General features: G+C 39.7%; 1 protein-coding gene across 1 annotated transcript in view; it reads left to right on the top strand.

Annotated features, from left to right (window-relative positions):
• The window catches only part of LOC144692420 (cystathionine gamma-lyase-like), a 49,950-nt gene extending 23,151 nt beyond the window's left edge, over nucleotides 1–26,799 (top strand). The window contains exons 6-12 of the mRNA XM_078561251.1: nucleotides 2,531–2,588; nucleotides 5,429–5,506; nucleotides 7,939–8,091; nucleotides 12,713–12,834; nucleotides 13,756–13,808; nucleotides 22,988–23,126; nucleotides 23,968–26,799. Of these exons, the coding sequence (XP_078417377.1) occupies nucleotides 2,531–2,588; nucleotides 5,429–5,506; nucleotides 7,939–8,091; nucleotides 12,713–12,834; nucleotides 13,756–13,808; nucleotides 22,988–23,126; nucleotides 23,968–24,021 (657 nt within the window). The 3' untranslated portion in view covers nucleotides 24,022–26,799. The remainder of the gene's footprint in view (nucleotides 1–2,530; nucleotides 2,589–5,428; nucleotides 5,507–7,938; nucleotides 8,092–12,712; nucleotides 12,835–13,755; nucleotides 13,809–22,987; nucleotides 23,127–23,967) is intronic.
• Nucleotides 26,800–27,129: the final 330 nt, after the last annotated feature.

The raw sequence follows: 27,129 nt of genomic DNA, 5'->3' as shown, positions 1-27,129 counted from the left end.
TTTCTTCCCTGTGATGGTGACAGAAAGTACATATGGTATTCCAGAGTGAGATGAACCAAGTCACACCCTGTAACTTGAGGAAACCCTGACATTTGGTCAGCCCAGGGTCTCCATAAATTTTGCCAGACTGGAGGGTTTTGTTGAACACAGTTGACCACCAAGGCACAAATTATTGTCTCAGGAGATGAATGGCTTCCAGAGACCATTTGACTTCTATTCCTTTATGCCATTTAATCCTGAATCCTGTTTTTTATTTATTTATTGCTATGAGTTGATTTTGATGATCTGTCCCCTAATATCCCAAATCCTTTTCCTGTGAAGTATCGTGTAGATAACACATTGTTTTTTTTTCCCTAACCTAATCACTTGGCACTTGTCAACATTGAACTTTGTACCATTCCTCAAGTGAGTTTCCCAATTAAAAGATAAGATGCATTGAGAGACATAAACTTGTAATGTTTTGTTTTACAATGCCTCTGAAGTGCTTTGGGACATATATAAATAGTTGTTGCTATTGTTGAAATGTTCATAGTGTGAAATGTGATTAATTTATTTTGGTGCCCTGCTAATTACTTTGTTACTACAACACATTTCCATGTATGGCCAGCCTCTGTCTCCACTTCAATAAGATGAGCTATCTTTTCTTTTTCTCACCAAGCTTTTGGTCGCACTCTTGTCATAATAACTCTCAAAACCAATTTGTCCATTGTTTCCTTAAGAATCTTTGCATTCAGGCCAACTGACTTTGGAACACTGTCCTTTTTATAGTGCCTTCAATATATATCACTTTTTTTTTGTTTTAATCTCTATTGTTACTAGTATTTTCTCCAACTCTGGGAGAAATCAACCCTGGTAATAGTTGGAGAAATGAAATACTTTATAATGGCTCGGAACTTCAATTCCCTGGGGGTTGTACCCCAGATGACACACAGCCCACCCCACCCCCCTCCTCCTCCTCCTCCTCCTCCTCCTCCCCAAGAAGTCTCCACTTGGACTGCATGGGAATTGCCCAGGAAGTTTAAAAATCTGGACAATTACCCTGCACCTGGAACCATTTGATACTCCTATTTAAATGGGAGACTTTGGATGGTTCTGACTTTCTTAGCAGAGTAGTTGCCCAGGAAAAATTAGAACTAAAACCACTACTAACTCCTGGGTAACTATAGAACTGACCTATTGACCAACACCCATCCTGACTGCCTGAAATGTGCAGCTCCCAACTTGGGTAAGTGCCATTCCACGGAATTTCTGGCCCAATGCTTTCAAAGCAATTCCTCCTCTGAAGAATCAACATGGCCGAGTAATAGCTGGGCTTACTTGCTAATGTGTTAATTTTTGTTTGTCCTGTCTGATTTACCAATATCAGATGCAATGTTAAAATTTCTTATTTACATTGAACTGTCGTGACTTTGCCTCTAAGGTATTTTTCCTGATCCAAGCCCAAAATGAGTGGTTGATCATCTTCACATTTTGAAGTCAGATGCAAAATAGCAAACTGTTAAAAGTAGAATCTATTTAATAACATTAGTTACAACCCAATACTTGAACTCTGACTTACTTCAGCCCTTTTTAATAAATATTACAGCACAAGTCCTGCCCTCATTTAATTTTGTATCTTTGCGATCAGCTATATATCGATAGATTCTGGATGTTTCAGCTTCCGTCATTGAGGGCACGTGATCAGTTGTATGTGTACATGTTGTGTATCTGCCTGCAAACAATTATCATTCATTTGTAAAGTGAACTGAGACTCTGACCTGAAGGGCTAAACTAACACTGGTCATTTGTTTTTGGAAGTTGGGGGTGGGAGGCTGCGGCAGGGGAGTGTGTGGTGCACCTGATAATTAAATTGATGGGGTAGCGGGGTCAGAAAGATCTATGATTTTTGCTCTTTGTTGAGTTAATAGCTGACAATAGGAATGCAATAATAGAGTTGGTGCCCATGGGTTAAGGTGCAGAAAGTAGCCATGTTTCCAGCTTTTCAGTAGTTAGCTGGAAGTGCATGTGTGGATGTACTTACTCATGTTTGCTGCTGGAGCCAAGTGGCCTGCCAACATTTTCTGTTTCACTTGCAGATATAAAGTACCCGTTATGTGAAGTCCCGGAGGATGCTTTTATTCTGGGAAGAGGGCAAATTCTTTCTCATGTGAAGTGAGAAATTTGGGCAATGAAGAGAAAGGAAAGCGAAAGAGGCATTTTTAATGCTTTAGTTGTAGTATTTTCTTTGTGAACTGCTCTAATTAAACTGGAGCTGACCATGAATTTTGTGCAGAATCACCAACTTTGTGAAATTTGGGAGGTTTGTGCCAGAAGTTGTTTATAATTGTTTAGGTGAATGCAGCTTAAATATTCCAGTGTAATGACTGTTTCACCAGTTTTCTAACTAACAATTGGGAATACTATGCTGTGACTAGGGAATTAGTTGAATAATCCCACTTTAAATTATTATATTTAAGTTGATCATAAAATGGACTTGCAGGTTGTAGTATTTATGTTGCCATATGAATAATTTTTCTCTTTTTTTTGGTAGCGCCCTTTGGCCCTTGGTGCTGACATCTGTATGTATTCTGCAACAAAATACATGAATGGTGAGAGCATTTGGGATTTAAGTAAAGCATTATATTTGCAGCTTAATGTTTAATGTCTAACATCTGAAAAATCCAAGTCATGAAATTCTGATGTATTGATCTGCTTGATGTGTTTATAACCATTTGAATTGCTTGATCTCCATAAGGAGTTCCTTTTCTCCCCGCCACGCCCCCGCCCCCCCCAAAGTTTGTTGTCAATGGTTGCATTCACATGAATAGGTAGTGTAATTTCAAAAAATATCACTCAGCTCAAAGCATCTTTAACTTTCTTTTCATCTTTCAATAAAGTTGAGTTTTTGAATTTATTTTCTATTTTATTTAATGTTTGTGATCCAGTGCCATTTTTAAAATTTAATGGCTGCTAGCTCTGTTTTGTGACTGTTAGATGTCTACTGCAACCTTGGCTGCACTATTTTTATTCCCTGCTGTACAGTTCTTTCCAACCATCCTTCCTAGTTTTATTGCTTGTTTTGAGTTTTTTTCTTTAAATTCCTTTCACAGCTCTGCTCTTAAAATCCCTGTTGTGTCCCATCGGCTCACTTTAGGGCCCTGCTCCTAAACCTTTCTCTTCCATGCATATTTTGTTTGCCCCCAATTGCTGACCTAACCCTCCCAACCCTCAATAGTTCCCTTTTCTCCTCCTTCCACCCCATCTTGTTTGTGAAGTCACTTTTCATCATGTACCTGCTTTTTTTTAAAAAAAGCCTTGGCTTTTTAAAAATCCCTCCTAAGGGCTGAATTTACCTTGGGGGGGTTAATGGGCGGGCGTGCTTCTGATCGGCGCCCCCGATCGGAGGCGCGGTGCCATTTTACGTGGGCGGGCCAATTAAGGCCCGCCCAGGCGTGATGTCTGCAGGGAAGCGCTGTGCCTAAAATCGAGAGTGCGCTCTTTCGCACATGCGCATGAAAGGAATCTCCCTGAGGCCAAGTGCTGCCTCAGGGAGATCGCCTCTACTTTCTATTTTTCTACTTTTTTATTAAAAATAGAAAATGTCAGGTGTTCATAATTTCCAAAAAAACTTTATTAAAGTTTTTAAAACCCTACATGAAACCTCATCCCGCCTGTGGATGAGGTTTCATGTTTTTTCTACTTCCCACCGGAGCTCCTGGCCTGCCCACCAACCTTAAGGTTGGACGAGCAGGTCCTGTAATTACTTCAGTTGATCTGTCAAAAGCCTCAGCTGATTTTGCTGTGCTCCTGCTTTCCTGAAAATTTAAATGAGGAGCGGTGACATCAGGTGTTCCGCCCGATGTCACTGCGTGTCATTTTACGTGTCAGCGAGCGGGCCCTGCCCCTGCTTGCCGTCAGTAAAATCCAGCCCTAAGTCTTCTCGCCACACTACCCAATTTCCCCAATTTCTTTCTTGTTTCTGAGTACCTGTTCCCAATTTCATTCTCCTTTTAAATTTCAGTTTATAATTTTTATCCTCCCCACAACCTAAAATCTTAAGCATTCTAGTCCACACATCCATACTCCCCACTTCTTTAATCCCCTGAAGTACTCTGTATTCCATTTCTTCTTCCACTTTCCAATTATGCATTGCTCCTTTCTCTCTACTTGTATATAGCACTTGCAAAAATCCTTAATTTCCTTTTTCAATGCTTGTGACTTTCCCCAACCCACTTGACTATCCCAGCATCTCTCCTAAATCCCTAGGAAGCAAGTAACACATTTTCTGAAACCTTATAGTCTCACCCACTATCACATGTGCTTCACCAGATTTACTCCTTTATACAAGAAAAGTTGCCAATTCACCTGAATTGTCCAGGAGTTTTCACCTATTTGGTTCTGCCTTGTCACTGTAATTTAGATGTGCAGCTCTGCTAGGATCGGTGAATGAAGAGGTCTGGAGTATGACTACAAGGCTGTTGCCTGTCTTGTCTGTCGGACAGACTTCCCAACTTTGGCATCACACCCCAGATTGTAGTGAGGAAGACTTTTTATAGGGCGAATGGGGCTGCAGTTGCGAACCAGTCATTTCCTGATTCAGTGTCTGGACCAAAGCTGATGTGGTCCAACATTGGTAGAACTGATTTGGCTTGCTAGACCATTTCTGAGGGCAATTCATCAATCGCCTACTGGAATTGCATATTGGGCAAGCTGGGTAAGGCCAGCAGTTTCCTTCCCTAAAGGACATTTGGTGAACCATTTGGAGCTCTTATGGCACTCCGACGGCTTTTGTTTCCAGGATTTTTTTTAATGAAACTGAATTCAAATTCTCAAATTGCCAAGGTGGGAAAACTTCTCTGGATTAATTCTCCAGTCCTCCTGAATTAATGGTCCAGTAACATAACCACTGCTCTCCTGTAGTCCTTTGAGCTGATTATAGAAAACACAAGATAATTGCTTGTAAAATGTTAATCAGACTTGTTCTTCTCAGTAATTGTTTCTTTGAAATTAGAATTTTGTGATTGACTTTTTAAAAATCTTTTTCTTATTCTTTCATAAGATGTGGGCATCACTGGCTAGGGCAGCATTTGTTGCCCATTCTCAGTTGCCCTTGGGAATGTGGTGGTGCACTGCCGCCTTGAACCCCTGCTGTCCATGTGCTGTAGACACACCACAGTGCTTTCAGGGAAGGAGTCCCAGGATTTTGACCCAGTGACAGTGGAGGAATGGTGATATAGTTCCAAGTCAGGATGGTTTGTGGCCTGGAGGGGAACTTGCAGGTGGTGGTGTTCCCATGTCTTGTGACAAGCAGCCGTTACCTTGCTGGGTCTTGAGGCCAAAGCAGTTTGCACAAAGTTTTTAAAAAATCTTTCTGTGAAATCGCTAATGAATAGTTATGTATCACTGTGTGCACACTACCAGAAAAAATAACTTTTTTTAATATTTTCAGGTCACAGTGATGTAGTCATGGGCTTGGCTTCTATGAATCGAGATGACCTCTATGAAAAACTGAAATTCTTGCAAAATGGTGATCATTTACAGCTCTCTCAACACCACATTGTATAATAAATGTGTTCACTGTTCTATGTCTTTGCTTATGGTAACTGCTGCTCTTTTCATAGGGCAGAATTGTTCTACTGTGAAATACACTCTCATTCTGACAAGGTGGAGTTAAAACCACAGGTCATTTAGAGGTTGACTTGGCTTTTTTTAGGGTATTTTATGAATTGATATGCTTGTCAGTTTTATACTTCAGCTTCGTAGCCCTTAACATTTTAAGATTACTTAGCATCTGTATAAGAACATGATGCCTTTAGGCGTAGGTATGTAGTTTTTCAGCTTCACTGTGCAAGCACCTGTCATTTAACAGAAAGCCCTTGAATTTACCCAGTTAATGTTATATTAAGAAATCCAGCCATAATCTTGAATTAATGGCTGTAGGATGAAATGGGCAAGAACCAGGTTATATACAGACTACCAGTTGAGCCTAAGGAAATATGTTCTTTATTCCTTATCTCTGTTCATGGTTGTGAGGCTTATTCCTTTTTGGGAATTGCTTAGGATTCTAAGTCTGAAGAAACCAACATCTATACATTTCGCTCTCAGCCAAATTAAATGCAGGGGAGATGATGTAATTTGATGGAACTGAAACTAGAAGCTAAAACTACCTCAAGTCTTCTCCTGAGGTGTGGAACTGGCTCCCCATCTCTCCTCAATTAAATCACTTTTAATAACCAATAAGATAGCCAGCGATGATGCTTACTGTGCAAGGAGTCCAACAGCCTCTGTTTTTAGAAATCTGAGGAGTAAGGATTTGTACACAGCCAAACACCATCTTTTCCAGCCTGTGCCCAATATCATGGAAATAACAAAACAATGCAAAACTCTTATCAATGTTTAAAAGACAATGGACCATTTATACTACATTAGGGGTGGGATGCCTCCTTTCTGTGATATTTTTTTTCTAGGAATCTGTTCATATTTTCAGTAACTGTGGTGCTACTTGAGGTGTTTTTTTTTCTTTTTGGAATTTGATAATGGATCTACCAAAACTAAACTTGTCCCTTTTTTGTATATCCCCAAATATCCTTGGGCATCAGTTAGCTCTATGTCATACCTAATTGATCAAACAGGGATTGGTCCCACCTTGGGACCATGCAAGTGTTAAAGTGGTTCTGCAGGACTGCTATGTGGAATTTGGGTTGGTACAGAAGATGTAAACACCGGGATTTTTGTAGTTGTAAGTGTCAGGCAACAACTGTTTCCAACAAGAGAATCTAATCATCTCCCCTTGACATTCAATGGCATTGCCATTCCTCACTATCAATGTCATTGATCAGAAACTGAACTGGACCAGCCATATAAATTGTGGCTATAAGAGTAGGTCAGAGGCTGGGAATTCTGCACCAGGTAACTCAATCCTGACTCGCCAAAGCCTGTCCATCTACAAGGCAGAAGTCAGGAGTGTGAAATATATATATTTCAAATGAAATATATTCCATGATTTAAAAACTGAACTAGGCAAGAATGAGATACCATAAAGAGGTGAGGAAACAGAATCCAAAGGAAAAGGCTTATGCCAAGTACATAATGCAGGAGAGGACAGCAAATGGGAGTATGATGATAAAAGTTAAAAACACAATTAGGACAGGTAATCAAATGAAAATATCAAAGACCATAAAAAGTCATATTCTATAAGCTAAAGTAGAATTAAGACGAAAGATGGGCCTTGAAGTTGAACAAAATAAATATGCAGAAATTATTCAGAAATGCTGGAGACATTGAATAGATATTGTGCCTCCATTTTCATTTAAAAGACTGACAGGAAATGGCAAATGTTAAAAGTCATGTGCTGGGACTTCTATTCACCATATACAAACATACTTAATTCAAACTATGGTGTTAAAATTTGAAGGTAATATCAAATGGAGTGGTGGGGTGTTGGTGATAGAACTGACAATGACTAGCAAAATACAGGCAGACACTTAAACATTGCAGAGTGGGCAGCAGAATGGCAAATGAAATTCAGTCTAACTTCATTTTGGTAAAGGGAATAAGGAGGCCATTTATTCCTTGGAAGGTAAGAAATTAAATATGGTGGGGGAACAGAGATTTGGGAAAATCAATGCACACATCATTAAAAGTAGCAAAATGCTTAGTCACAACAGCTCATAAGGCTGTAAAGAAGGCAGCAAATCACTGGGGCTCATTTTGAAGAGGTAGAATACAAAAACATAGAATCTTAGTTCAAATTCACTTGAAGCACTCTGTGCAGCTCTAATCTCTCTAGGATAGGAGGGGTTTAGAAAATATGGTGCATTTGGTATGCTTTACTATACTTCAATTCTTGGGTCATGTTTGTATAATTACTGTTCAAATGAATAACTTATTCCAAAATATGGTTTATAGAACCTAATGTTTTAAGACCTTTTTTTAATTGAAATATTAATTGTGTTGTAGCTATTGGTGCAGTTCCATCACCATTTGACTGCTACATGTGTAATCGTGGCTTGAAGACTTTGGCCCTTCGAATGAAACAACACTTCAAGAGTGCATTGATTGTAGCACAGTTTTTGGAGGCAGACCCCCGGGTAGAGAAGGTTATTTTTCCAGGTCAGTGGTTTAGATGTGATTTCTATTACAAATGTGGAGGTCTGTTTCTGGAGTAAACTGACTTGGAGGTAGTAGAGTTGATGATCTTATACTGTTTTTGTATTCTGTTGGCTGTCTGCTGTCCATAATTGGATCAATTTATAACCTGGTCATATGTGACTTAATTCATTTAATTTTATGAAAAGGAACAGAGTATCTATAGCACTGATAACTGTATGCACATGTCTAATCCAATAATTAACGCAGTCTTAAATTGCACTTTGGTGCAGTATGGCCAACATTTTATAACCATTGAGTTCATTGCTATTGCTGTGAATTGCAGTGTGCTGTGTACTGGTTTCCAAATGTATCGCATTTCTTCAGATTTGAGGAAATTTAATGATGAATAATGATGATGATAAATCAATTTCAATGTGTTAATTAAAAAAAACTTTTTAATATTGGAAGCCAAGAATGTGGCACAAGCTCCAGAGTATTGATTAAGAGGAGCTATTTCTTGATTTGTTAACAATTGGTATAAAGTAAGTTTCAGTTTTATTTAAAAACCATGTTTTCTTGCAACTGTAAACCTTTTACTATTGATCACATTTTTTCAGACAAATAAGTAACTTTTGTTACCCCTCTGTCCTCCCTTCTGTCTGACAGGCTGAGTCATGCAGGACATGGTTCTGTGAGCTCTACATGCCCCTACAGCACCTATCCTTTAGTAGCGCTTAACCATTGCATGTTGGTATGCTATTTTTCAGTAAGAGGACATTGGCTTGAGCTTGCTTGCAATCTTTGGCTGACATCTACTTGCATGTCAATACCAGCAGAAATTGTTAGGTAGCCATAGGAAGTGGCTTAGGTGAGGGTGAGGCAATTTGTCATGTCTCTATTGCTGGCATGGCTAACTTGACATAGATCGGAGGTTGAAGCTGGTAACTTGCTCATCTGTGTAGTTCGGTTCAGTGCTGACAATGCAGTTAACTGGGCTCTTTTGGGGATCTATTATTGTTGAAGCAACATCCATTTAGATCCTTTTTAAAATGGGACTTGAGATCTGGCTGTGTTCATGAAGCCTAGCTCCTTCCTACTGCAATTCAGGCTCAAGGCCAACTGTAGCATTTACTAATGCACCAGCTGAAACTGGCTAACTCCAAAGACTGGGATTCATACCTCAAACCTTCCTAGTCTGTAGGGCTCAGTACCAAATTGGACAATGTGTTTACCCACTCTCACTAGGAGACCAATGCAACTTTCTGCCCTACCTTGGCAGGAAGTTGAATCACTTTTATGTTAGTGTTTGATTTAATATATTTGCTTTGTTTGCCACATTTACACAATTTGACATAATTAAACAAGCTTTTCAAGCCTTACAACTTGATTTGCAGTTTGTGTAATCAAATATATTTGCAAAGTGCTATTGTATCTGGGATTAAATTTGCAATTCCAGTATTTTGATAACCTGCCCACAGCTGTGGTTTCTTTCTGTAACAAATTTGTACAATCTGGCTCTGCTTTCAAATGAATGTTGTTGGATCTATTCTATATACTAGTGATTATTAAAGCATATTTATACAAAAATGACTTGTTTGCCCCCTCTCCACCAGTTCTTAGAGCTGACTTTATTTTCTAACTTGAAATTATTGTGCTGCAAATAGGGGGTCATTTAACATTCCCGCTGTCTGGAAAGAAAATTGAACTTTTTCACACAATTAAGTTGTCTTTCTTGCATATCATTGATTTAAAATATTAGATTGACCAATTGAATTGACTATTGAATTTAGCACTTCAGCGATTGAAAAGAACCCCACTCAAAAGAGATGGGTGGATGCGGATGGAGTTGAAACAGAAAATAAATCATTTGACTGTTTCATGCACCAATGTATGGAGAGAGTGCAGAATACTTTTTTTGATCTGCATGAAGAGCTCATTATATTGTTGACATTTCTTTTAGAAAAAATTTAAACCTGAGATTGATTTTAACAGATAAGTTTCAACCTTTCTCTAGCAAGTTGAAGTAAATATTCAAACTTGGTATGGTATGTTCCAAGAGTTATGGTGATGCATAGTGTTATTAAACAGTAGTGGCAAGAGATTGTGCAGATGATGTCTGTCTGAGAATTTACTGTAATCTGTTCTTGATGAATTTAAAGCATTCCTGAATTTTTACATTTTAAGTTTACCGACATTTGCTACTTTTAAATTTTGAGATTAGATTGATATTTCATTTTAAAGTTTATTTGCAAGGTCTAGGAGAGCATTTGTTTGCTGACCCCCTTATCCCTTCAAAACAACTGTGCATGCTAAGGAACGGTCAAATCCAATTTGCCCCTTCCTCTCCAGCTTCCCAAACTTGAGCTTTTAGTTATTCTGGCATTGTTGTTAGGTGTAGAATGTGAAGCCCTACTACAGGAAGGCAGGGAAATCCTTAATGTTCAACTCAGCAACAACATTTATATAGCAACTTTTAATGTAATAAAATGTGCTTCAAAGGAGTATCATAAGCAAAATTTGATAGAGCCTCAAGTTAGGGCGGATTGCCAAAAGCTTACCTAAACATTTGGATTTTAAGTGTCTTACAGGAAGAAAGTGTCAGAGGTTTAGGAAGAGGCTTGAGGCCAAAGCAGCTGAAGACATGGCTACTAATGGCAAGGGTATTTAATTTGAGGAAATTTCTCCTCATCCAGTACTGAATGTTGGATAAGCAGTGTGAAAATTTAGTGGCAGTAAAGGTGTCGGAGTTAGTGTTGAGGTAGACCTGGATGTCATAAGTAGGAGTAGATCATTTGGCCTGTCGAGTCTCTTCTGCCAGTCAATATCATCATGACTGATCTCTGCCTCAACCCCATTTTCTTGCCTGCCCCCCCACTTTTGGTGTTTTTGTAACCTCTGTGATAGCTACTACTATGCACAAGGTGCTGGCTGCTCAAGACAGGTTCAGTAACGCAATAACGTGGATTCTTTATTCAAGGATGGTTCTGCATGTACACTCAGGTCTTTACTGTACAGGTACCTTCTTTGGACTGCTAACATACCACAACACCCATATCTCTTGGTGCCTGAGACCAAAATTCTGTTTAACTCGGCCTTAAATATAGTCAATGATGGAACTTGCGCAACCCTCTGGGGTAGAGAATTCCAAAGATTCATAACCTTCTCAATTAAGAAATCTCTCCTCATCTCAGTCCTAAATGGCTGCCCCCTCATGTTCTAGATTGCCCAATGAGGGTAAACTACCTTTATGTCTACAGTACCCTGTTGAGCCCCTTCATAATCTTGTATGTTTCAATGAGATCACCTCCTCATTCTTAACTCCCAAGGAATATGAACACAATTTACTCAACATCTCATTATGTACCTTCACTGGACTGCCTCCAATACAAGTACATCCATCCTTAACTATGGAGACCAAAACTGCACGCAGCATTTTAGGTGTGATCTTGCCAAAGCCCTGTCACCAGCGTACTTATAAATTTAATGCTGTGCTTTTGGGTGATGTTGCTGTAAGGCAGCATGTAGATGAGAAATAGGTGGCCAAGGATAGATCCATGGATGCCATTGGTAATTGTGGGAGCAAGAAGACACGTTGCAAGTGACAGTCTGGCTACAATTGGGTGAGAATTGAACCAGGCAAGTGCACTCCACCCAGTTGGACAATGGTGGGGAGGTGTTGGAGAACAGTGGTGTGGCCAACCAGATCAAAGGCTGCAGACAGGTTGTGAAGGACAAGGAGGGATAGTTTACATTTGTCACATGCACATAGGATGTCTTCTGTGACTTTAAGACTGGTTTTGGTACTTTGAGGTGTGGAAACTCAGGAGGAATTTAAACATGGAGATCCAGGTACAATAACCATAGGTTTGGAAGGCAACAAGTTCAGGGAGGTTGGATATGGTGGTAGATTGCAGGAAGGATCTGGTAAAGGTCAGTTTTTTTGAGGAGAGGTGTAATGACAGCAGATTGGAAGGTCAAAGAACTGTTAACATTAGCTAATGTGTGAAACAGGAGGGGACGTTGTGCAGTCAGATTAGAGAGGGCATGAGGGGAGATGGGAGAGAACCTAGGGAATGTTGAGTTCAGGGCTAGGGCAAGAGGAAGTTTTGCCCAGTGGGCTAGTGAAAGGGTGGGAAGTGGCAGAAACAGCTAATTGGGAGGGCTTGATAGTAGTGGCCAAGAGTCCATGAGCGCTTTGCACTTATTGTTGGATGTGAGGGTAGAGAGCCTGGGGGAGGGCTTCAGATGACATTGCAGTTGAAGAAAGATGCAGGGGTCATCTTTCCAAGAAGATCCTGCAATAGCAATACACAAACAGTACCCATACAATAGTGATTTATGTGGACCAGCCAAACCTGACAGAAAATGGCCAAGCCATTTGTCTGTCATATTCTTTCAAATCAGTGGACTTAAGTGGAGATGAAGGCTGTAACAGGGGAACCACCAGACTTAATGCAGCCTTATTTGTTTATGCATTGTGGTTGGTGTGGATCTGTGGTGAGTTCTCAATGCTACACTTGAGTTATGGTTTCAAAGTAGATTGAAGTGGGAGAGAGTCCCTACTTTAGTATTAGTGGTTGTATTCCTTTAAACTTTTCTATATTTTAAAAAAATGCCTTTTTTCACAAAATATTCTTTTCAGGTCTCCCTTCTCATCCACAATATGATCTGATGAAGCAACAGTGCACTGGGAGTTCGGGCATGATGACCTTCTTAATTAAAGGAGGGTTGGAAAATGCCAAAACATTCCTTAAAAACTTAAAAGTGAGTACTTTTGAAGTTCCTTCCACACTTCTTCCTTACTAAAGTTTACTGGGTTAATATGTTTGGTGAGGCCACTTCTAAAATAAGTAGACTTTTACTTTCACTTCTGTTTCTGTCCACAATATAACTGAGCCTTTTTAGAACACTAAAATTAAATGGGGAGCTCTTCAGTTGTCTTTTTAAGAGATGGAATATTTTCTTCTGGGGAGGAGGAATAAGAGAAATTTGCTATTGTATTTCAGTACCTTATCCAGGTGACTATGCTTCCAACAGGCTGCTGGATTATGGTGGGCATCACAGGCAGCCCCAAAATTGCCCTCACCTTACAACCTCAGACATCTAATGTTCAATAAGAACAGAAAATGCTGTATGTACTCAGCAGACTTGGGCATCATCTGTGGAGGGAGACAGAGTTAATAATTCTGGTTGATGACTTTTTGTCAAAACTGGGAATATGCTAGAAGGCAGGGAAAAGGGGTGGCGGGGTGGGGGGAGAACAAAAGGGAGGGCCTGTGATAACGTGGAAGGCAAGAGATGTTAAATGACTAAAGGATTATCGTGAATGGCATAGGAGATCGTAATGGGATGAGTAAAGATGGGCTAGAAGCAGTGTAAATAGGAATAGCAGAATCATTACAAACAGCTGCTGCCCAAAAAAAATGGGGACAATGAATCTATACGGTTCAATGCAACATTCGGGCAGAGCTGCTTGAAGCTCTGAATAATATGGTGACAATTCAGGATTTTAATAACCTATCTATTTCTATGATGGAGAAAAAGCTTATTGTACTTCATTGCTTATCATCTAATTCCATTTATGTAAATTGTGATCTTTTTCCCAATAGGAGAGATTGTACATGACCTGTGTCAGGAGTAGAATAAACTCTTTATTTTCTTCTTGTACTTTACCCTTTCTTTCAGCTGTTCACCCTTGCCGAGAGTTTGGGAGGATATGAAAGTCTAGCAGAGCATCCGTAAGGAATTTAAAAAATATATTTATCTATATATCAATCACACTTAGAGATGGGGCTAAACTTGAGATAAAGGGATTTAAGGACGGGCTATTTGAAAGTGGCTATAAAAAATCGTATAAATGTGATGCAAGAAAACAAAACATTTTATTACATACATTGAAAAAATATATTTATAGAAAAATATCAAATGTCAATTACAAAAAAGTTGCTGAACACTAATAGAAATATCCTGTAGTAATATTCATTGTCCATGTTATTTAAAAAGCTTTTATGCTGGTGGTGAGATTAAAGCCCTTGAAGTGTTGTAGGGTATATTTCATTTGATCGAAGGAAAATGCTATTCTGTGCATACACATTTGTATTTCAAAATATATTCAGTTTTTTGCCTATTTAGCATAACTGATCCATGAGAAGCATGTGACTACCAAATATGTTGTTGGACCTATTTATTTGGTAATCATGTGATCTCCCTATCCAATTACCCAAGGCAGTGAAAGACACGTAACTTTTTAAGCCATTCACTTAGTCATTATTTTTGACCGACAGGGAGCAATTTAGAAAAAACCTTTTACTTTTTACTTATTAGTTACAAAGATTAAGATTTTCATTTTACAGTGAAACTTTTTAATAGTTATCTTTTGAAAAATCCTTTAAATATTCAAACAGATTTGTGCTCTTTTTGCATAGATGGTGCATTGATGCAGAAAAAATAATCAGTTGGTGGTTTTTGAGGAAGTTGGACATCTTAAAAAGTTTTTTTACTTTAATTCCACCTCAACATTTGCATTGAAATACTACACCTGTACTTAATTCAAAGTGACTTAATCCTAATTAGTGGCTGCTTGAATACTGTACTGTTTAAATGCTCAATTCTCATTCATGGATAATTCAAAATATTGGAGCAATAAAATGACTAAGTTAGCAGCAGTAGATTACGTAGTCATTGAGATTGCATTGTTGGAAAAATTGCTTTAGCAAAGCCACTTAGTTGGAAAACTGTTTATTTCTTAACCACTGGTATTCTGAAATTGCCTCAGCAATCAGAATAATCAAAAACATTCTATTTGATCGGTCATGAGGACTCGAAACATCAACTCTTTTCTTCTCCGCCGATGCTGCCAGACCTGCTGAGTTTTTCCAGGTAATTCTGTTTTTGTTTTGGATTTCCAGCATCCGCAGTTTTTTGTTTTTATCTATTTGATTCCTTGCTCCATTTATACTTTAAACTTTGAGTGGATTTTCATCGTTATTACCCATTGAATTGTATAGTGACTACATTGAACTAATTTTCAATATTGCCAGATATAAATTTTATTAAAGCGCATTATCCATGACACACACCTTAATATTGTTACTGCACTTTTGACTAAATCATTTTATTAGACATTTACATTTAACCACTTTTAATCATTTTTGAGTTTCAGACAACTTTAATGAATCACTATAAATGTTTAAATTTTGTTCTTTGCTTCTGACTTAAAACGATTTTACATTCTGTCCACTTTTTTGTAGGGGCTAAAATATTTGGTACTTTTCATCACCCTGTGAGCAGTTTGACATCCTTATGTTTTCTTTAGCCATCTGCATCCTGATTTTTTTTTTAAGCCCACCAAACTTTTGACCACTCATTTTGGAACCTTTTTATTTCGATTCCTTCGAAAGATTAAACCATTTTTTAATTCTTTATAGCAAAAACAATATTGTTTGTCTTTCTAATACATTAGAAAGACAACACTGCTGATGAAAATGAACTACAAGCTAGGTTATTGCTGAAAAGAGGGACATGTTGCTGAAGTTTTTCATCTTTACTCATCAGGACAAGTGCATGAATGCCAAATTTGAAGTGATCAAAACAATTTTTACTACAGGAGGAAAGGGTGCAGATTGTTTAGTAAGCTCACTCTGGCTGAGGTGTTGCCATGGAGAAAGCTGCAGGGAACATGCTACCCAAACCTATAGTTGAGTATGGCTTGTACTCTGCCTACTACAAACAACCAAAGCAACGCACGCTCTTTGATTCGATCAGCCCATTGCTGGGATGCATGGCTTAGGTACCTGGCATCGCGCTACACAATTGAGCAATGTCATGTTTGAATTTGTGTTGGTATATACTCAATCAGCCCACGCTTGCAACATCCAAAACACAACATTTACTGTTGGATCTGATTCTGTGATTGGGCAGCACTTGCTGAACCATCCTGACTGTGCTAGTAGCTACACTAGCAAACAATTTAAGGTAATCAGTTGGTTCGTAATGTGGCTCGTTTACACTTGCTAGAAGTGACTTGCATTCATGTGCAGGGACCTGTTCTCAGCAAAAAAAAAAAGTTCAAGCTTTGTGCCTTTTTTTTAAATTACCTGGGAGCTTGGGGAGCCAATAGTTCTCTTTTGTTTTCTGTATGGCAATGCCTCGGCCAATCAGAGTTGACTTGCCAACCAATCAGTACCATTTTCTCCTGTGGTCTAAATTGTTCAGTTGGAATTTGGCATTCATATTTGTCCTGATGAGTGGAAGACTAAACTACTCTTTTAGCAATATTCAAGTTCTGCACTACCAAGTAGCTGTTTACAAATTAGGCATAAAATACAAAAAATTGAATGAATGCTTAGTAGTCTACTCCATTACTGTAGCCCCAGTTCAGTTTACTATAAATTCAGTGCTCTTTAGTGCAACCTTGGTAAATGGAGTGCAGCTGACTGAGTAAAGAATTGGAGTTTGGTGAGAGGGGAGTTGGGAGGAGGAGTTGTTAGTTTCCCCTTTCTATCTTTCTCGCCCCATGGAAATTGGTTCTTCCACTACTGCAGGGAAAAGAGCTAGGTGTATCTGGTAAGTGGGTAAGTTCTATTCTATCCCTAAGGTTTAAAATTGTACACAATTTGGTAGTAAAGTTAATAAAATATATAAGAAAACAACATAAGTGATTAACGTAATAATTTAAAACACAGGATGGCAGGACATGTGATGTGTCAGGCCGCTGCAAGCGGGGGCTCCTGAATAACATTGTGATCCAGGGCAAACAGGTCTGCACTAAGTGTTTACGGCTTGAGGAACTTTGGCTCAGAGTCATTGAGCTGGAGGCTGAGCTGCGACACATCAGGGAGGGGGGAAAGTTACCTGGATGCTTTAAACCAGGAGGCATCGCACCACTTAGGATAGGGTCTTCTTATTTGGTCAGTGGCCAGGGACAGGAGGGTGTGACTGTGAATGAGGCAGATAAGGGGACCCAGAGGGTAGGAGTGTGAGCCTCTGCAATTGTCCAACAGGTTTGAGGTTCTCAGCTTGTTTGGATGAGAGTGGAGACTGCAGAATGGATGAGCAAACTGACCATGGTACAGGAAGCTATCCAAGTAGGGGGGGGGAGCAAAAAAGGAATGTCATGGTAGCAGGGTCAGTATATATAGTGAGAGGGGTTGACACTGTTCTCTGTAGCAAAGAGTGAGCTTCCAGATTGCTGTGTTGCCTGCTTGGTGCCAGGGTTCAGGACAAATGCGCAAGGCTAGAGAGGAACTTGCAATGGCAGGGTGAGCATCCAGTGGTTGTGGTCCATGTAGGTACCAATGACATAAGTGGGATAAGGAAGGAGGCTCTGCATAGTCAGTATGAGGATCTAGGCATTCAAGGCAAGAAGCAGAACCTCAAAGTAGTAATTTCTGGATTATTACCTGAACCACATGCAAAATTGCATAGGACAAATAAGATTAGAGACGTGAGGGTGTGGCTCTGGTGTGATGTGGGTTCTGGTTTGTGGGGCATTGGCACCAGTATTGGAAAGTGGGATCTGTACTGTTAGGATGGTCTACACCTGAAACGTGCTGGGACTGGTGTCCTCGTGAGCTGCCTAACTAGGGAAGTAGAGAGGGTTTTAAACTGAATAGTAGGGGCAAAGGATCAAATATGGGAAGATGTGGTAAACCAAAGAGGAGAGACAGGTATTAATATGGGAAATGATAAACAGACTGTGACCGGAAGGGACAGAGTATAAATTTAAAAGTAAATCAGATGAGGCTAGACGCTACAAAAATATAAAAGGACAAAACTAAGGGCTCTGTATCTAAACACATGTAGCATTCTAAACAAATAAACTAATAGTGCAAATTGAAATAGGTACAATCTGATAGCCATTACAGAGACATGGCTACAGGATGTCATAGATTGGGACCTGAATATTGAAGGGTATGTGACATTTAGGAAGAACAGGAAGTTAGGAAAAGGTGGAGGTGTGACTCTGATAATTAAAGATTTTAATTAGTATAATTAAAGGTATTAGCATGTGGAGGGACGACCGAAGTTCAGGAAACCAGAATGTAGAAGTGGTTTGGGTTGAGATGAAGAATGATAAAGGTAGGAAGTCACTTGTGGGAGTGGTGTACAGGCCCCCCTAATTGTAACTACACAGTAGGACAGGGTATAAAAGAAGAGATAGTGGGAGCTTGCCAGAAAAGTACAGCAATCATTTTGGGGGTGGATTTTGATCTACATATGGACTGGAAAAATCAGATGGGCAAAGATAGCCTAGATGAGTTCATAGAATGTTATCAGGATAGTTTCTTGGCTTATTCTGGAGCCAACCAGAGGCTATTCTAGACCATTGTGCAATGAGATGTGATTAATTGATAACCTTTAACCTGCTAGTGAAGGCACCTAGGTAGCAGCAATCGTAATGGTTGAATTTTACAGTTATTTTGAGGGAAAGAAGTGTGGGTCCAAGACTAGTATTCTAAGCTTTAAGGGCAATCATGAGGGCGTGAAAGTGAACTGGGAAATGAGGTTAAAGGATATGTCAAAAGAAGTTCAGTGGCAGGTATTTAAAGGGAGATTTCAGAATACGGGGAATATATACATTCCAATGAGTTCCAAGCGGAGGGCCCACCACCTGTGGTTAACTAAGAAGTTAAAGGCAGTATGAAACTTGAAGAAAAGGTACATAATTATGCAAAGATGGGTGGCAGATCAGAAGATTGGAAAGAATGTGTAAAGAACAGCAAAGAATCTCAAAATGATTAATAAGGAGGGAAAAAATAGTATGAGAGAAAGCTAGCTAGTAACAAAGACAGTAAGAGTTTCTACAGATATTTAAGAAAAGAGTTAACAAAAAGCGAGCTTTGGTCTTATAGTATGTGTGTCTGGGGAATTGATAATGGAAAGTAAGGTGATGTCGGATGAATTAAACGGTTTGCTTCGGTCTTCGCTAGAGGACATGAATAACATCCCAGAACTAGCTGTAAACCAGGGAATGGAAGGGGGGGAGGAACTTGGAAAATTATAATCATCAGTGAAGTGGTATTGAGCAAATTGTTGGGGCTGCAGGCTGACAAATCTCCAGGTCCAGATGGACTTCACCCTAAAGTCTTGAAAGAAGTGACTAGTGAGAGTTGATGCATTGGTTTTAATTTTCCAAAATTCCCTAGATTTGGAGAAGGTTCTATTAGATTGGAAAATAGCAAATATAACTTTATTCAAAAAGGGAGGGAGATGGAGAGCAAAAAGCTTCAGGTTAGTTAGCCTAACATCTGTCATAGGAAAAATGTTAGCTATTATTCAAGATGTTATAGCAGGGCACTTGGAAAAATTCAAGGCAACCAGGCAGAGTCAACATGGTTTTGTGAAAGGGAAATCGTGTTTAACCAATTAATTGGAGTTACTGGAGTCCTTTGAAAGAGTCACATGTGCTATGGATAAAGGGGAACCGGTAGACGTAGTTAGATTTCCAGAAGGCATTTGCTAAAAATGCCACATCAAAGGATATTGCAGAAAATAAAAGCTCATGATGTATGGAGTAATGTATTGGCATGGATAGAAGATTGCTAACAGGAAGTAGAGAGTTGGCATAAATGGGTGTTTTTCTGGTTGGCAGGATTTGACAAGTGGTGTGCCACAGGGATCTGTGCTGGGGCCTCAACTTTTTATAATTTTATATAAATGACTTAGATGAAGGGACCAAAGGAATGGTTTCCAAATTTGCTGACACCACAAAGATTGGTAGGAAAGTAAATTGTGAAGAGGATGTAAGGAGGCTACAAAGTGATTTAGGTTAAGTGAGTGGGCAAAGATCTGGCAAATGGAGTATAATGTAGGCAAATGTGAAATTGTTCATTTTGGCAGGAAGAATAAAACACGTTGTCTTAATGGTAAGGTGCAGAGAGATCTGAGTGTCCTAGTGCATGAATCTCAAAAGGTTCGTATGCAGGTACTGCAGGTAATTAAGAAAGCTAATAGAATGTTATCATTTATTGTGAGGGGAATTGATTACAAAAGTAGGAAGGTTATGCTTCAGTTGTACAGGGCATTGGTGAGACTAAATCTGGAGTATTGTGTACATTACTGGATTCCTTATTTATCGAAAGATGTAAATGCCTTAGAAGCAGTTCAGAGAAGGTTTACTAGACTAATACCAGGAATCGGTGGGTTATCCTACGAGGAAAGGCTGGACAGGTTAGGCTTGTATCCACTGGAATTTGAGTAGGAGATGACTTAATTTAAAGCTTGAAGATCCTGAGGGGTCTTGACAGGGTGGATGTGGAGAGGACATTTCCTCCTAGGAGAATCTAGAACTAGAGGTCACTGTTTAAAAATAAGGGGTCAGTCATTTAAGACACATGAGAAATTTTTACTCTGAGGGTTCAGAGTCTTTGGAAAACTCTTCCTCAAAAGGTGGTGGAAGCAGTCTTTGAATATTTCAAAGGCAGAGCTAGATAGATTCCTGATTAACAAGGGGTGAAAGGTTATCGGGGGTAGGCAGGAATGTGTGGTTGAGGTTGCATTTAAATTCGCCATGGTCTTATTGAATCGTAAAGCAGGCTTGAGGGGCTGAGTGGCCTGCCCCTGCTCCTAATTTGTATGTATGTTCATTGTACTACAACTCATTTATCAGTAAGATTTTACATTACATTTTATTTTCCAATACCACTGCAATTAACTTTGCTATTTCCAGTATATAATTTATTCTTGCTATGTCTGTTTTCTGTCTTGAGACACAGATTTTTCTTTCATTTCATGGGATATGGGCACTGCTGGCTAGGCCAGCATTTATTGCCCATCCCTAATTACCCTCGAAGGTGGTGATGAACTTCCTTGGAGGCCATTCAGAGGAGGTTTACTAGATTTCATACCTGGAATGAGGGTTGCTTTGAGGAAAGGTTGGACAGATTAGGCTTGTTTCCACTGGAGTTTAGAGTGAGTGAAGTATATAAGATCCTAAATGGTCTTGACAAGGTGGATGTGGAAAGGGTGTTTCCTCTTGTGAGTGAGTCCAGAACTCTCATATAATTAGGATTCTCCCTTTTAGGACAGATGAAGAGATTTTTTTTCTGAGTGTTATGTGACTTTGGAATTTTCTGCCTCAGAAGGTGGAGTCATTGAATATTTTTAAGACTGAGATAGGTAGATTCTCTTGTTAGGCAAGGGAATCGAAAGGTTATTGGGGTTAGACGGAAATGTGGAATTCAAAATACAAGCAGATCAACCATGATCTTATTGATTGGTGAAGCAGGCTTGAGGGGCCGAATGGCCACCTTCTCCTATTTTGTCTGCCGCCTTGAACTGCTGCAATCCATGTGGTGTAGGTACACCCACAATGCCATTAGGGAGGGAGTTCCAGGATTTTGGCCCAGCAACAGCAATATATTTCCTAGTCGAGATGGTGAGTGGTTTGGAGGGGAACTCCAGTTGGTGGTGTTCCCATGTGTGTGTGCTGCCCTTGTCCTTCTAGATGGTAGCAGTCATGGGTTTGGAAGGTGCTGCCTAAGGAGCCTTGGTGAGTTCCTGCAGTGCATCTTGTAGATAGTACACACTGCTGCAACTGTGCACCAGTGGTAGAGGGAGTGAATGTTTGGATGGGGTGCCAGTCAAGTGGGCTGCTTTGTCCTGGATGGTGTTGAGCTTCTTGAGTTTTGTTGGAGCAGCACTCATCCAGACAAACAGAGTATTCCAGCACACTTCTGACTTGTGCCTTGTAGATGATGGCTTTGGCGAGTTAGGAAGTGAGTTATTCGCAGTAGAATTCCCAGCTTCTCACCTACTCTTGTCGCCACAGTATTTATGTGGCTAGTCCAGTTCAGTTTCTGGTTGGTGGTAACCCCCAGGATGTTGTTAGTGAGGGATATAGCATAAACAAAATTTTTGCAGCTAACAATTTAATCATTCAAAAGTTAGTATTTCAGCTTGGCAGAGACGGTCCTCAAAATATTTGTCAATTTTTCTCTTCTAGGCATCTTATGAAGTTTAAATTGAAATTTATGAAAACTAAGTTGCTGATTGTTGATATTTTACTACAGTGAAGCCCTTTATTTACAAACATAAGGAGCGTGCATTATTACATCCTCGGGTTGTCTTGGTTGTTCACATACGCTTTGCTGCAGAGCAATGACTACAATCAATATGTAAATATAGTTTATAAAGTCTAGACAGGCCAACCTGTAACTCCACACTATGAAAGGAATTACTGCAAGCCATCCTTCCTGATATAAGTTATTGTTCTATTTAAATTCTTGTTCGTAAATCATTCTTTACAAATTTTCTCACTTCTAAGCATGATCATGGCAAATCTTTGAATTTTATGTTCTTTTGATGAAGGATGAGAGGATTGTTTCCATTTTTGTTACCTAGCACTTGTGGGCCAAGTGCAGCACGGTTACTTTCAGGATAGAGTTATTTTATTCTGGCCTGGTAATATGTTTCTGCCTGTATTACATTAAAGCACCCACTGCACCAGAGTGACACTCTCTCAGTTTCCACATAAGCTATTCATCCTCTTGAGTGAGGTTGCTAGTTTAGTACCAAGTTAGAGGCGGTTTTAAAATGGTACACCTATGCCAACTAGAGGCTATGCTGAAACTGCCCTATATATATAATATATTAGATCCCTTCCCTTTTTCAAACTATTTTATAAAACTTTATCTTGCCTATCAATTTGGGCATAGTTGGGATCCAAGTCCCATAGAAACATTTATTTAGGTATCACCCAAAAATGTTCTGTCATTCCTGAAGTAATTTCAGGTTCCATGTATTAGCTAAGCCAATGGGATAATAAGTAAAGGTGCAATCCTCCTCCACCTACTCACTGCCAACAACACCACCCGCACCCCCCCCCCCTCCCCCAGTGAAAATGCACAATTGTGTATGATATAAAATATCTTGAATAAAACACCACAACACCAATAAACACTCTCATTTTTTTTAGGGCTATTATGACGCATGCTTCTGTCCAGAAGGAGGATCGCGATGCACTGGGGATAAGTGACACTCTAATCCGATTATCTATTGGCTTAGAGGATGTAGCAGACATTATTGAGGACCTACATCAAGCACTAAAAGCTGCAGTAAGAAATCTAATTTAAAAAGGAAATTAAAGTTGATGATTCCTGAATATTACTTATGATCTCTATAACACACCTTGAGTAAAAGTATGAAATGCAAGCTTTTTTCACCCCTTTAGTGTAACTTGGGATGTCTCTATTCTCCTTTTGCCTTCTCCGAAACATCTGTTCTCTGCTGTTCAGTGCTGATGGCCAGCTTTGATCACTGGCTCTTATTGGAGATAGAGTTGGGGACCCTATTTGTGGCCTTGGCTTTCCTGATTTAAGTTGGGGAAGGAAATTGGCCAAAGCTACTGTTTCTAGTTTGAATTGGATAATGGTGTCCCCACAGGATGCAATTCTGTGGCTATTTCTGTTCACTGTGTCTCCATTATTTGGATTTAAACAGAGTGGTGTCAAAATTTGCAGATGATGCCAACTTCTATGTATTTCCGAGATTGACAAGTGACTTGTTCTGGAAAGTGTGTGTGGATGTCAGATGAGGGCAGGTTTTGAACCTTTGGAGGGAATATTCTGACTTTCTGAAGAATGGCACTTGAAGTACAAGAGTTTCTGTCACCTGTGACATTCTATCACAAGCAGGAGAGCCTGTTTTCTGAAGGAATGTTTCCTTTTCATGTAAGGTGTTCATACAATTTCTAATGATCTATACTTTAGCCCAGTCAGCTTTTCAATATTTGCTGACAAATAAATCACTAGGGTCCCCTGTGCTGCCCCAGTTTTGTTGTTCCTCAATTTACTGAGCATTTGGGTGAAGAACTAGGAGAGGAGGATTTTAAATAATGGGACTGAGTTGGAAAAAAGAACGTCACACTCTTTTTTTGTTGTTAACTTGTTTCTCCAGCATCCGGATGTGCTTATACCTGCTGAGCAAAACAACAAATTACTTTGCAATTAACCTGTGCACATTCCCTTGGAAGAAATGCAACTTGTGGGGAAAGGCCTCAGAAGAAGAACGCCAACACATTTTGTTTCCGTTATGAAGGTTGATGAAGCTCTGTTTAACTGCGACATCTTAAGATGCTTTGCTTTGTAATGAATGATCACTTGGGATGCATGAAATTGGATAAGTTGGGGATTTATGCCTTTTGTAATTTTATTTTTAGTATAGCTTTGTGAAGGGTTGACTTGCATTCATTTCCTGAAATGTAGTTTTTTTTTACTATATTACACTTCTCTGGAATGATGGGGTAATGAGGAAAAGATTTTTATGTACTAATGAGATGAAAGAACTGTAATCACAAAATTAAAACAAAACAATACTCAGCAGGTCAGATGGTGTTTGGAGAGTGAAACTAGTTAATATTTCAGGACCATAACCTTTCATCAGAACTGGAATAGTTTAGAAATATAACAGGTTTTAAGCAAGTGCAAAGGCAGGGAAAGGTGGGGAGGGAAGAATAAAGGGAAGGTCTGTGATAGTGGAAAGCAGGAGAGATGAAGTGATAAAAGGGATGATGGTGTAGGGAAAATGATGGTAATGTACAAAAGATGGATCTGGAAGAGGTGTAAATAGGAATCTCAATCATTACCAACAGGTGCTGTATATAATTAAAGATAATGATTATGGTCTTGAAATTGTTGAATTCAATGTTGAGGTTGTAAAGTGCCTAACTGGAAGATTAAGTGCTATTCCTTGAGCTTTGGAACAATGTTGGAGGCCAAGGTGAGAGTGGAACCGAGAATTTAAATGACAGATGAGCAGAAGCTCAGTCACATTTGTGAACTGAACAAAGGTGGCCTGGTAAATCAGTCTATCTTAGTCTCCTAAAATAGAGGAGACTGTATTGTGAGCAACAAATATCATACTAAATTGAAAGAAGTATAAGCAAATCTCTGCTTCATCTAGGAGTGTTTGGGGCCCTGGGCAGGGAAGAGGTAAAAAGGCAGTGTTGCACTTCTTGCACACCTTCCATATTACAAGTTCCTTTGCTTCGCATCCATTTGTTTGGCCAGAAATCATCCCCTTGCACAATGGAATCTTTCTCATCTCCAGAATTCTTCTATCTGAATCATGCTCTGTAACCTTTTACTCTATCTAGATCTTTTAATTGGGAACTGTTGATGTGACCTCGGTCATCTCAACTTCTCTGCTCATTGCTCGTGTCCGTTGATCTCACCTTCCTCCCTCCCTCCCTCTGAACTTGTAGCACTCTGTTAGGAATGGATCTGAGAACATTCAGTAAACCTGCTGACAATTGATGCTTTTGTTTGGTGAACTGACCTCTGTCTTGCTGAGGCTGAATGCCAACTCTAAGCCTAACCCCTGGACATTGAACCCACCACTAAACAACAAGCCATAATTTTCCAAGCTCACTGCCCTCATCTCTCCTGGAGATTTTCCATTCATAACCTCCAGTATCGTCATCCCCCAACCCTGCACAGCCTGCTTCTCCTTCCCAAGATCTACCAACAGGATTGCCCTGGTAGACCCATTATTTCAGCCTGCTCTTGTCTTATAGAAGTGATTTCTTCCTATCTTGACTTTGTCCCTCTTCGTGTCCAGTCTCTTCCATCTACATCACTGTTTCTGGTGCCCTCCATCACTAACAGTTTCCTTGAGCTGATGGACTTCTAATCTCCCCACACCACCTTCCTCCTCCAGGATGGTCTGAGGTATGTTCAATTCTTCCTTGAACAGAGGCCCAATCTGTATCCGTCCAAAACTGCCACCTTCTATAAGGCTGAACATTTTCTCATTGAACAACTTCTCCTCTGGCTTTTTTCCCAGTATTTCATTGGTGCCATTTCCTGCTTTCACTTTGAACTGGAAATTTTTTTCACTTTTGCTTCTACTTTCCACTTTCCCTTGTCTTCACATGTCCATCTCAGATTATTCCCTTCCTCAACTTCTGTCTTCATTTCTCGGGATACGCTATTGACCAGTATCTGCTGTAAACCCACAGCTACCTTGGCTAAGCTTCCTTACATATTGCTTTCCATAAGGACTCTGTTCCCTGCTCCAAATTTTTCCGTCTCCACCGCGTCTGTTCTCAAGAATCCGCATCCCATGTCAGTGCTTCTAATGTCCTTTTCCTTCAACCGAGGATCCCTGTCCAATGTTGTTCAGAGCCCCTGACACTCTACTGTTTCCCATGCTTCTGCTCTCATCACTTCCCCTCCCTTCCAGAACCATGATAGGATTCCTTTGTCCTTGTCTTCCATCCCACCAGCCTCCATGTTCAACAGATCATCTTCTATCAGTACATCTGCCCATCCTCATTCAGCATTCCAAAGGGACTTTTCCCTCTATGGCATCGTGGTTCATACCTCAATCACCCTCAAGACCCCTCCCTTTCCCATAGCATCTTTCCATACAAACACAAGATGTAACACGTGCTCTTCCCTAGCACTCCTGAAGCACTTTAGCACCCTATTGTTCATGTTTTGACGTTTATTTCCTTCTCTTTCCACCCTAAAATCTTCTTTTCATTCTATCTCCTTTGTTTTCTGTACTTCCTTAAAACCTGTTACATCTCCTCCTAACATTTCCAGCTTTGATGAAAGGTTATCAATCTGAAACATTACTCTGGTTCTCTCTCCATAGATGCTGCTTGACCCTGCTGAGGTTTTTAAAGCATTTTTCTTAAGTTCCCAGCATCCACTGTATTTTGCTTTTGTAATCATGATTTCTAAGCTGCTGTCTAACCATTAAAATTATAACTGTGGTATGTGACCTTGTATTTACTGTTCCTTAATCATGTAAGAGGGTAAAGTACATGTTGGAATTTGACACTTGGCATAATGCCAACTGGATATGTGCTGTGTAGTACATCCTTCAATATTGCTATGTTTAATATATTGGGTGAATCAAAACGAATGACGTTGGTCCATAATTGGGTTTATCACAATTGCTGGCAAAGGCTTTAAATATTTCTGAATGCAGTAATTCATGAGTACCACTGCTCACAATCATTATATAAATGCTCATCACCTATACGTGATACTGATTTACACTCGAAAGTACTGGTAATTGTTCTGAACACGATAGTTGAGCATGGTGAGG

This window comes from Cetorhinus maximus, chromosome 17 (genome assembly GCF_964194155.1).
Source record: "Cetorhinus maximus chromosome 17, sCetMax3.hap1.1, whole genome shotgun sequence".
Classification (NCBI taxonomy): domain Eukaryota; kingdom Metazoa; phylum Chordata; class Chondrichthyes; order Lamniformes; family Cetorhinidae; genus Cetorhinus; species Cetorhinus maximus.
This window is presented reverse-complemented; position numbering and strand designations above follow the sequence as displayed.